The 12,615-nt window shown below is 40.5% G+C and overlaps 1 protein-coding gene across 3 annotated transcripts in view; it reads left to right on the forward strand.

Moving 5' to 3' along the window:
• Positions 1-12,615, forward strand: part of LOC132910355 (muscle-specific protein 300 kDa) — an 81,054-nt gene that overhangs the window by 45,087 nt on the left and 23,352 nt on the right. For all 3 annotated transcript variants that reach the window (XM_060965999.1, XM_060966001.1, XM_060965998.1), the window contains 7 exons: positions 194-973; positions 1,246-1,896; positions 2,221-2,822; positions 3,068-3,710; positions 3,906-4,244; positions 4,387-4,692; positions 4,946-5,097. In XM_060965999.1, the coding sequence (XP_060821982.1) occupies positions 194-973; positions 1,246-1,896; positions 2,221-2,822; positions 3,068-3,710; positions 3,906-4,244; positions 4,387-4,692; positions 4,946-5,097 (3,473 nt within the window). The remainder of the gene's footprint in view (positions 1-193; positions 974-1,245; positions 1,897-2,220; positions 2,823-3,067; positions 3,711-3,905; positions 4,245-4,386; positions 4,693-4,945; positions 5,098-12,615) is intronic.

The following is a 12,615-nucleotide window of genomic DNA, read 5'->3' on the forward strand; positions in this document are numbered from 1 at the left end:
ATTAAAAAAATTGTATTAGCGAAAACGAAGTAAAATAATATGCGTCCTCTTGTTAAATATGCTCGTTATTATCAATTTAACGATAATAAACGATGAAACGTACCCTTTTGCAATTATAAAAATAATCATGAAAATTTATTTGATGGCAAAACGTTGAAATAGCTACACTGCATGATCAACGTCGTGGTTTCAGGCTCAGGGACACTTGATGAACGTGACGAAAGCTCTGAACGAACTAGAAGAACAAACTCGTCAGAAGAACGTGCTTCGATCTTGGATAAACCAACAAAGAGCTCTGTGCGCCGAATGGAAGTCTCGGCCAGCGAAATTAAGATCCGAAGCTGCACACGCCGAGTTACAAGCAATGAACGACTTACTTGGAAACGTTGGCGAACGTCGAACTCACGCGTTAACTGAACTATCGCTGAACGACGACGATCAGGACATCGAGGAAGGATTGAACAAACTGGAAGCAGAGTTGACGGATGCTATCGCCGGAAAACAAGCTGCTCAGGATCTGATTCAAAAGTACAGAACACAGGTGCAGAGTATTCAAGCCTGGTTGGATGTTCTATCGAAGAAAGTTGACGTTATCGAGAAGGGAAATGGACAAACTATCGGGCAAAAGATCGCTAGCGTGAAAGAGATCACAACGGAGTTCGAGTCTCAGGGACCTGGAAAGTTGAACGAGGTGAAGACATTGAGCGATCAAGTGATGGATTCTGTGAGCAACTTGGATTCGCAGCAGATAGAAGAACAAATTAAGTCTGTGGAAAGAAGATACGCTGATATAGCGAAGAAGCTGCAGAGGAAAGCGCAGGTATTGGACATGACTGCTCAAGGAATCGAGGCAACTAGGCAGGAGATCGAAGAGAATCGTGATTGGATTCAGCAAAGGAAACAGCAAGCCCAGGTCTCTGATCCAGTTGGATTTGACAGCAAGCAGGTGGAGGAGAAGCTCCTTGCTTTGAAGGTAATTTAATCAGAAAGGATATTCAGATTTCAAAGAATTTATTTCTTCGAAAGAGCTTACATTTTTTAGTCGAGTAGTTGAATTATTATAAACTTTGTATTTATTTTATAAATCAGAGAACTAGAGTTAAATGTTCGATTTACTATTTTCCAAAAGTTCTTTTATTATAATACTTCTACTTTAAATTTGTTAGGATAAATAAATTTTCCTCGATCTTTATAAAACATTACGTATACAAAGAAACATAACGATACGTTTCTGGTAAATTTCAGGCGATGTTGAAGGAAGCAGAAGGAAAGCAAATGGTGATCGATACCCTGGAGAAACGAGTCGGTAACATGCAGAACGAATTAGAGGCCAATGAACAGCAACAATTGGAAAACGAAACGAAAGCCCTGCGTGGCGAACAATCTCAGCTGTGTACGATCTTAACCGAAGGAATCTCCAGTGCAACGGCTGCAGCCGACGCTCGACGCAAGTTCGAAGGTGATCTGGAACGAGCGCGGGCTTGGATCAAGTCGAAGAGCAATAACTTGAAGAAGCTGAGTGGCTATCTGCCTTTGAAGGCGTCGAAAGTCGAACAGGACATCATTCAGCACGGAGAATTGGAAGCTGACATCGATTCCTTCAGTGAAAAGGACCTGAATGATATTTTGAAGCAGGGGCACAATCTATTGAAGGAATGTAACGAGGAGGATCGCGCGAAATTAGGAAAAATCTTGGACGAAATGAGCAAGGATTATGAAGAGCTGAAGAGCGAAGCGCAAGAGAAGCAGGCAGCACTCGCGGATCTTCTTCAAGGACGAAAAGCCTTCGAAAATGAAATAGACAAGTGTAAGAGATGGATCAACGAAGCTGAAGTGGCCACGTCTTCGGATCTGAGGTCTTCTAGCATCGATATTTTAAGGGAACAGCTGGCTAAGGTAAGATACAGGTTTCTGTAGCGAGTTGTGTCACAATAGACGTACAATGATAGCAGATTGCATTGTTTTCTGTAACATAGAATCGTTTGTATTTCCATTTACTGCATCTAAATATTCAAGCATAAAGGGAACTATATATGAAAACTTTGCTTGCAATTTCAGAAGTATCGTAATAAAAAGCACGATCAAATTCTAATCGTGAGATTACTATTCTAATTCAATTCTATTCTATTACTGTTCGGATTATAATCTCACTTTCGTTCTCCATTCATCCAACCAATTTTTCATCATCGAATTATTCCTACTTCTCTCCTATTTCTCCAGTACGATCGTCTAAAGAAAGAGGCAAAGGAGTACGCGGACGATATCGAGAAGCTAATACAGCAAGGAAAATCGATTCTCCCAACCGTGAGCGACGCTGACAAACTCGAGCTAAACGAGCAGTTGCAAAACATGAAAGAGGCTCACGCTAGAGTAGCTGGTATCATAAATGAAAGAGCTCTGGCTCTTCAAAAGAGCATCGACGAAGCCGAAGAATCATTGGCAAGGATTGCCGAAGCGGTTCAATACATGACAGACGTGCAGAAAGAGCTTCACGAGCTTAATAAACCGATCGGTTCCCGCGTCGAAGACGTGGAAGCTATGCTGAATGCGTACGAGAAGATCCTAAACGACTTGAAAGCAAACAAGGCGAAACTATCTGATCTCCAATCGGTCAATGTATCTGATCTTCACGGGGTATTGACTCAACAGGACGACCTCATAAAGGCTATAGAATCGCAAATTGCGAAACTTCGCCAGTTACTTCTGTTACGACAGCAGTTCATCGCTCTGATCACTGATATTACGACGTTCATTGCTAAGTACACGGAGATCGTTCGAGACATCGAGAACTCGGGTCAAACCACGGAAGAAAAGATCAAGAGGTAGGAAATTGTTTGTTTTGAATTATTTATCCAGCCATTGGAAACGAACGTCGTACATTTTGATCTTTATACATTTTGAAAAATTGAAATATTTATAAGATCGATGAATATTTTGTTATTTCTGATTAGCGCATCAGGCTGCTGTAAAGTGTCTATCATAGAAATATTTAACAATGTTACTAACTTTTATTTCAGCGTTGATTATCCTTCGTAATTAAACATGACTGTTTCCGATTTTTATTCAGATACGACGATGCCATTCTAAAGATCCAAGAATGCGAGGCGACCCTCGCAAGCGCAACTGACAAGGGTCAGCAAATCGCAGCAGAAGGTTCGACCGCGGATAGAAACAACATAACGGAACAATTGCAATCATTGAAGCAACAACTGCAGGGTCTAAGAAGAGCCGTGGAAACCCAGAGGGAGCAACACGAATTAGCTGCGGCGGAACACAAGAGACTCGCGAACGAACTGGCCGAAATTCTCGATTGGTTGGAAGATAAAGAGAAAGAAGTGAAATCGAGGCCTCTCCTGGAGAGAGATCCAACCAGCGTGGAAGCTGAACTGAAGAATCACAACGTATTATGCGAGGCTGTCAACGAACATCTCGACAGAATCAGAAACTTGAAAAATTCTGTGCCTCACGAGGAAGGAATGCCTGGTTCGTTGAAAGAAATGCTCAGCGAAGCAGTGTCTCTGTTGACCTCCTTGCCAAGAGAAATGGAGGAACGTGGAAATTATTTGAAGACTAACATGAAACTCAGACAAGAGTATGCTGCTCTTACTGAGAAACTTCGAAGTTGGGTTCGCGAAGCAGAGGTTAGACTGGAAAGCGACAAAGATGGACTCGATTTTGAGAATATCCTGAGCGATCTCGAGGAGCACAAGGTTCGTATACATCGAACAATTTGATTAAAATGAAATAGTTTGACGTTGATGCCTTAAAAGCCTTCAAAATTATATCTGAAACGTATGGTTCAAAATTTGTCAAAACCTTTGAATTAATATCGGATCACATTCAAAGCGATTCGAATTATTCGCTACACTTCTTCGCTGTATTATTTCGATGAATTGTTCTTGCAGATTTACTTCAGTAGCGAGCCAACGATTCGCGAGCTGGTGTCTCAGCAAATACAACAAGCAGGTGACAAAATTTGGCCATCGTTGACTACGTCCGAGCAAGAAGAATTGAGCGCGGAACAACAGCAGCACACTCAATTACTGAAGAACACGCTGAACACCGCAAAATCTCAACGTGCCAGATTGGAACAAGGAGCTGAAACCTGGAGAGACTACACGCAAACCCTCGAGCGAGTTCGAGCTGTGATCGCGAGGAGTAGATTCACTGACGAACCTGTCACGACTCTGGCTGGATTGCAATTTAACATCCAGAAGATCACGCACGCGCTCAATGATATACAGGTTAGTTAGGCTAATCTTCGTACTGTCTGTTTGTCGTTAATTACAATTACAAGATAATTAGACGATGTTTCTGGCCATTTACTAAGGAATACGTATTACCACGTATAAGTAGAAAGAAACAAATTTGTATTTTTTGGTATAGAATCAACAGTTCGAATTGGACCTTTTGAACGAACGCAGTCAAGAAGTGCTTCGATTGGCTGATGCTAATAACAAGAAGACGATAGAAACACAAATCGCTGAAATCAGTACGGAATGGAAAGAATTGGTTTCCGGGTTAGAGGGCCGCAGAGACGCTCTCGAGGCGCTCTCCAAACATTGGGAAGATCTTGAGACGCAATGGTCTGTCATTGAAGCTCGTGTAAATGTCATCGAAGAGAAGAGCAAACTTTTGGATACCGTAGTTCGGTCTAAACAACACTTGCAAGACGTTATCAAGGCTTTACATGTAAGCATAACATCTCTCTAATAATTGGATGGTGATAAAAAGAAAACTGTTTTGATATCGTAGAATATTATCTTGAAATTTTATTTACTTTCTTTAGAGTAAAAGTAATTCAATTAGAAATCAAATGCGTAATAAAAATATGATGTGGGAAAATGCAAGAAGATATTTTATATGTATAAAGACCTTAAATAAAAAAAATATAAAAATGTATTACTTCGTGAATTTTATTAATCTTGTTTTTTACTGTGTACAGGAGCTGGTATCGGAAGCGGAGAAATTGAAACCGATGGCAGAGGAAGTGAAAGATCTATCAGGACCTGTTCTAGCGTATCTGGCAGCCTTCACAGAGGCACCAGCCCACGCGCTCGAGAAAAAGCTGAATAAGTTGCAGAATTCCGTCGAATCGTGAGTCGAAACTGCTCTTTTGTTGTTGCGATGTTCCAGAAGCACCGCCAAGGACACTGTATCGGTGTCACCAGAGGATCGTATATTTCTTGATTCGCGAACGCGTTTCTTTCGAAGTCGAGAAAATTTTTTATTTATTAAAATTTATTCCACAAAGCGTTGATTATTATATACGGTTTACATTCCATTCGTTTCTCGTAATTTTCCGTTCTTATCAGACTATTTTAGAATTATTTTATATCTGCTAGAACATAATTTCACACAGATCTACTATTCATCGATTATCAGTTACGTTTTTTACTCCGCTCTTATCATTATTAGATTTTAATTTCTGTTATCAAGTTAAGATTACATATTTATCTCTTCTATTTTCTTCCAAAAAATCATTATTCAGTGTTCCGCCAAACTGCGGAATCATCAACGAAGGAATCATGCGGTGCGATTGTGTGCAATTTCGACGCATGTGCATGCGTGTGTATGTGTGTATGTCTGCTTATGCATATTACCATCCCTTTGAAAGGGCTAGGTAATGTCTGCTTCCCCCACCCTTTCATATATTTTGTTTCAGGCTATCTTCGCATCGAATATCGATATATTATTTAATCATATATGTATATTCTTGCAATTCTTTTCTGACATAATACTCTTTTCAGGATAATTTATTTATAGCCACCGATCGTTACAATTCGTTTATTATTCGTTTCATATCAATCTATAAATAGCGGCTTTGAGTTTCTGCGTTAAAAGCTCGTTCATCTTACGCACGCTGATCTTTCTTTCTTCAAGATAAATAATATCAAGAAGTCGATTTCGAAAGGTTGATTCTAGCGGGAAGGCGATCTCGTTGAAATTTTTGCCGAGGAATAGCAAAAATTGAAGAAATAAAGAAACGATGTCGAAAGAAGGGAAAGGACAAGAGTTGTTTCTCGATAGCGGCAGATTCTTTATGGATTACGACACGTATCGATTTAGCATGCATTACGTGTCCTACTGTGTTGTGTCATAGCCAAATTAGTCCCATGACGTAATTAGGCCTTGGAAAAAGTTGTGCACTACGTGTCGCGATATGCATTGCATCATAAAATTAATATCCAGAAATGAATATAAAATAAGCCGACCGGAGATGCCGATCTTATCCGAATCATATTTCATCCAGTCCACAGACTTTTAAAAAAACTGGTTTTTCTCGATTAATAATGAACGATGTGCTGCTGAAGTTAATCTCAATCAGCCGGTAACTCTCATTTTCTGTTCTAATTGAAAGGTATCTATGAACTGATCAGATTTGTTCACTGATATTTCACCGTTGATTTAATCTTCGAAAATAATTAAAAAAGAATAAAAATGAGTGGAACTTCTTACGTACATAGAATCTGTTTCATCCTTTGAATATTAACTAATTCGATCAATAATTTCTTCCACGAACGAATAGAGCCGATTAAAATACAAATATTTAACGAAACGATCTGTATAAACATGAAGACGGATTATTTTCTCCAATCTCGCTATACAATCCAATAGTATACAACAAATAGGTTCAAATATATGAAAATACATAAATGGCAAATCTTTACACGTTCAAATTTCCCATGAATGCACAAACGCCCACGATTCATCACGCCTACGACAGTTCTATTTCCACCGATGCTGTTTGTAAACATGTTTCAATAGATTGCGCAACGCGTTTCCCGAGTAATTCGCACGACGTCGTCGTCGGGTCATTAATCGAGTGACATTAGGTAATCCATGACTCTCTGCATTCCCATCGATTCGAGAATCGCACGTGAGGAGAACAAACGAGAGAAAGAGAAAGAAATAAAGAGAGAGAGAGAGAGAGAGAGAGAAGGGGAGGGAGACGGCTCGGAAGACCTTGCACGCCACCGCGGTATGTTCTCGTTTCGAAAAGGGGTTGCATTCGCCAACCCCGCACCGAATCGTAGCCCTCGCTCCCTCACACTGCTTGGTTGTCGATCGAATTTGCACTAAATATAGATTTGACGAGGAAAAGTGAAGCGACCGCCGTGGCGGCACGTTGGCCCGTTTCTGAATTTCATGGCGTAATATCCGCGGCACGGTTTGCACACGTCAGTTACCATTCGTACGCGGCACCGCACACTGGAAATAAAGTATGACGAGAGAGTTTGTGGTTGTTAAGCAGTCGAGGTTGATCCGCGTGTCCTTTCAACCGGCCGTTTATTAAATTATCGTCTCAGATAGTCTCAATTATACCGAGTCGTTTACGCGAACCTGACGTTCCGTGGTTATACGACCGTGTTGAAGAAGATCGTGATTTCAAGGATTATTATAAAGGATATAGTAAAGTGTATAAATCGATTGCGATTCCAAGGATTTTTCCTGCGATAGCAAAGATTATGATAAAGTCTATAAATCGAATTGCAAAATTTTACGCAAGATCGAATCAGTAACTTTGGTGTCTACAATCGGATCGTGGATTTAATTTGAAAAAGTGATTACACGTGAATTTGTTGTGTTCTATTTGAATTGTATTTGTCGAGGATTTTATTCAAAGTTTATTGTGTAGTGAATCAAAGGATATATAAGAGTGTCTGACGAGTATCGCTGTCAAGTTGTGCAAGAGCCGAACAGACCGGCAAGTGCGTAGACGCACGTTGATGGTGAACGAGCACGGCATGTCGATTGACAGTACGTAACAATGAAATTTTTACGGTCGTCTATCGGGATAATGGGATTGTACGCGGTTATTGGCTTAAATATTATGACCGTTAGCCCTCGTAGCCTCTCTATCAGCAATCGATACCGAAGCGGAACGACGAAACGTGTTTCGGTGCAGCACGTGTCTGTTCGGCGTTGCCGTCGCTGCAATGTAACAAAGAAATATTCCTGAATCTACTGTCGGTCGTGTTACAGAAAATTGTGTAGCAGTGATTGTTTACTCTGCTCTTTTCGTTTCTTCGTTTCTGAACGATGATACCGATGGATCACTGGATACTACATGACATCTTTTAAAATAGAAGTAAAGTTTCCACCATGAACGTAGAGGTGACTGATACGCAGTTTGATTATCTTCCTTGGTTTATTTAACCTTTTGTTGCTAGAGATAAAGCTTCTTTAATAGACTCACGTAGATATTCCAAGATCGCTTCAGATCGATTTTTAGATGCTGGCAGTACTATTTTTATCGTAGATTCGTATCGTGGCTTCTAGGGTTGATAATAAGGGTTGGCAAGTTCCATCGTCGTTTTTTGCCCGTTTTATGATATTTTATTCAGTAGTTTGCTTCGTATCATCGAGAAAGTTGTGCTTACGAATGAAAATATGCGAGATTTCAGTATATATGTATCATATACAGTATCGACGTGATCAAGTCCTTATAAGTCTGAAGAATTACTTAACCGTGTCGTGAAACTTAAAATTGGTATGACCCAAATGAAGCGAATGATGGCAATACATTTAAACTGCAGTGTTAGACAAAGCACGCTATGTCATCCGATTTTCATTTACTTCAATCGATAGTTAAAATTCAATAGTTATAAGTAGACTCTTCACATTTACTTATGCGGATTCATATTTTTATGAATAGAACCAAGGAAATAGAATCCAAATAGAAATTCGTATCGCTACTAATCTTCTTGAATATTTTTCCTCTAAATACGAGCGTTTTGTTCTGAATTTTCTGTACGTTTCTACGTTCTTAATTTTCCCTATTTTACATACGTAGGTACGAAGATTCACACAGTCTACCAATAAAAATTCTATTCAAAGACTAAATACGCGAGTCGCGAAGGTCTCTGATTCGGATGGAAATCTTTGTTCCTTCGCGTGTTGCAACATCCGATGCAACCTTTCGATTCGCATTGTAATCATACAAGGTTCGTTCAACGTGCCAAAAAGAGTAGGGAAACAAGCGCGATGGCAAAGATCTTCGAGCCAATGAACTCGCCTTGCTCCCGAGGCGTCTTTGCTCTGCAAAAGACGAACACGATGGATAAGCGTAGGAAAACGAAGCAGACGAAGATGAGAAGAAGAAAAAGTCAGAGAGAGAGCTATATTATTCTTAGGAACAGCGCGGCGTGCGCCGCTTTTCGGCTGTCGTCGATTTTCGTTCCTGTCCGGCTTGGCGAGCGTTTAAACGTAAGCCGCATGCGTCGCGGCGCCTCGCCAAAAGGAAAATTCAAAGCTAACGCTATTACGCCCTTCTAATAACGTTTCGAACCGCGAACGCTGCTGTTTAGCTTGATCGTGCCGCGCCATACTGTTGTCCGAATTTAATTTCACGGCGGATTTTCAAATATCTCACGCGATTCGAACGTCGTCTTAAAGAAGTCGGTTTTAAAGAGGAACGACTCATCGTCGTGCCAGGCAGGGATAAACCGAAGAACGAGATTTGTCGAGAGATTGACAAATTTATCGATTCGATCACGAGGATCCACCACTGTTACTGAACTTGGTATACACGTACCACCTTTTTGCTGTTGAATCTCATCGCCCATAGATATTCGTTCACGTGTTTCTTCAGGGATAGCTATTTTCGTTTGATCTTTCTCTTCCCTTTTTTCGTTCTAAGAAAGTTAGATAGTTTAGATAGGGATTTTTATTTGATTCGACCGAGTGTCCTTTGGTGTTAGAATATTTCAAGAGGATAGTGCTTCGTTGGAACATGGTGGATAGATCCTGCAAAGAGTGGATCGCTCGATCGGTGTTACGGAAATATCTCTGTGCTGGAGCACATTGGATCGAGTCGCATGCCCGCATAAGGATTGCATCACGTGCACGAGATACTTCCGCAACTTGCTGCCGGCCGCGATGTTTCAAGAGCAATAACGATCGTCTTGCAAATATTTCAAAGTGCAGTTTCTACGTAACGCCGCGCCGCGCAAATTCAGAACATTCAAATGACCAGATTTGCATAAATTGCAATTTATCTCTCGTTCGTAGAGAAATCTCGATTATTTGAAATTTCGTATCGTATTAATTTACCGCATTAACGTTTAAACAGATATTATCTATTTCGAGAATAATGAAAGTGAAAAAGATCGAATGAAAATAATTAATTAAGCTGTTATTCTTTTCTTATTTAATCTCGTATTAGTCAGCGATGATACAGAGCGCAACGTGTTTCGTAAATTTCTGTTCCGTTTTGAAAATACCACGACCGTCGGCTGGTGATTGCACCTTGTGTTAAACGCCGTTCATTATTAGCTACGATGATGTCATCGTGGGAAAAGAAACGCGTTGCGCGTGCGAAACTTGACATTGACATCACGAGCCCTCCGCGTATTCTGAAATTCCGCTTCCGGGCTGATACTTGCAGACGTTAGGGCTTTCTGAAACAATCGTTATATACAGCGTTAATAAGACAAGCAAAGAATAATTTGGCAACAACGATGGCGTCGCCAGTTCTTCCTCTTCTTTTAGAAAATATCTTACTAAATCGTGGCTTCGATTCAAATTGTCGAGATGAATTTGACTGATTTCTAGAGGCTTCTATGTCGTATTTTATTTCTTATTAGACCTCATCTTGCAATTACAGTAACCTGAATGACTAATCAAAATTGCATCCTTAACGCTGACATCATTGTTGATCAACGTGAAACATCGCGAAAACACGATGCACCGGTTCGTAATCGGACATGAGGCGAATCCAAACGAGACGATGACTGATTTCGACATTTCTCGTAGCACGATACACCTATGGTGATGTCGTCATCTTTTATGAAAACTCTTGGCACCGTTCTCTATCAAAACATTCTTTGATCTTCTTAGCTACAATGAAGCAAATTCAAGCAATTCGTACCGCGATCTAATAAAACAATCTGCTCTTCTATAAACTGCTCTATTCTACTTTGTTATATCGGCGTTTCTCTATCAACATTTTTCTGTTCACAGAATGTTTTAAATATTACATCACGCATTTGAATTATCAGTAACTATATAATAATTTCTAAATTAAATAAAACATTCCAAAAGATGAAAAAGACAAGTAGCTAATTGAATCCTTATATATACACGGATTGTTAGAAAATAACAAAATCAAATGTTCGAATGGACCAACCGGAATTAAGGAACAGGATTTGTAATAAGATTTCAATCTCGTTTGTTCGTCGTTTGATAGAAATGATATAAATCGTGTTGCCAATCCTTTTCAATAGAATGCAGCGTAACTTTATGTAGAAACGTGGACTCGAAGATACTTTGATTCTGTTACTTTAACTCGTGTATAATTCTATAAGAAGTTAAGAAATTATACTTCACGGAATTTGATATAAATTCAAATATAAGCATACCCAAATCACGACCAACGATAGAGGAATTCTAAAACGAAGTGTAAAATTCCAATAAAAGAATAATTCCGGTTCCGACATGTAACCAACAGACTCCTCGCACAACCACACATGGATCGTTCGTCTACTTTTAGCCAAAGCGTCCTCCGCTCTGGCTGGAACGAAGCCAACCATAGTTGAACCAGCGACACGCATTTCCGATTCTAATTTCGTCGCACCTCTGCCTCGGACAATTCCTTCTGACCGATCGATCCGGCGTATCCTCCGCCTTCTTTTCTTCTTCGTCTCGTGACTCCTTCGTCAACCTCTAGCCTACAAGTAGGCTGGACAGGAGCGCGATGATCGCGCATTGGCACGCATTATTGGAGACTCGTAGGCCACGAGAAATATGCTAAAATCTATTTTTATGCCTGGCCTCCGTGCACAAGCACGCTGCTAAGGGGCAAGTCGTTTTCCGTTAGTAAGGTAGCGACCACAGGCTCGCCGACGGTCACGTTGGTATTCCCTTGGCTCTGTAAACACTTCTAACTTCCGACTGGATCGTGTACAAAATACACGCGTATTCGTGAACGTGTACGTTGCTCGGTATCTTGCGGAGAACACGCGTAAGTTGTTGCTGTTCGAAGCTTGTTTGACGGCATGCTATTTCAAACTTTGTTACCGTTACTTCTTCTTTTGGTTCTAGACAACTTCGTTTCGCTTCGTGCAACACGATATTAAAAGCTATCGAAGCTGCCAAGTTTCGAATTTTAGTCCTGGAAGACACTCTACTATCGCTAGAAACTCCTTTGGCGCCAGGCTCTTTCGTAATTTACATTTCTGTCTCTTCGTTTCGTAAGCAGTGGCGAATGCCACCAAACTTGTGAAAGCTCGAGCTTTGACCTTCGAAGAGGTGCCATTTACGTTCGAGGCTACTTTGACGCCAGGATATTTCACGGTTTACGTCTGCGTCTCTTGGTTTCTGCGCCGCTTCATTCGGATTTTTCCTTTGTAACGTGCACTTTCCGTTTCGAGTATTTTTATCAAATCGTTTTTTCACTTCGAATTCCATTTCAAATCTTCACAGCTCGGATCGTTATGTTTCGAATCTTTCCGCCTGGAATCATTTTTTTCCGAACCTGTTGGTTCGCACAAATTTTATTATCTTTTCGTGATAAACCTGTCATGGAATGGGATCATCGCGGTTGAAATCTCGACCTCGAAGGAACGTCGAGAAAAACGATAAAGCCTCGCATTGCGTTTAAAACATCGTTGC

Source organism: Bombus pascuorum, chromosome 9, assembly GCF_905332965.1.
Source record: "Bombus pascuorum chromosome 9, iyBomPasc1.1, whole genome shotgun sequence".
NCBI classification, from domain to species: Eukaryota; Metazoa; Arthropoda; class Insecta; order Hymenoptera; family Apidae; genus Bombus; species Bombus pascuorum.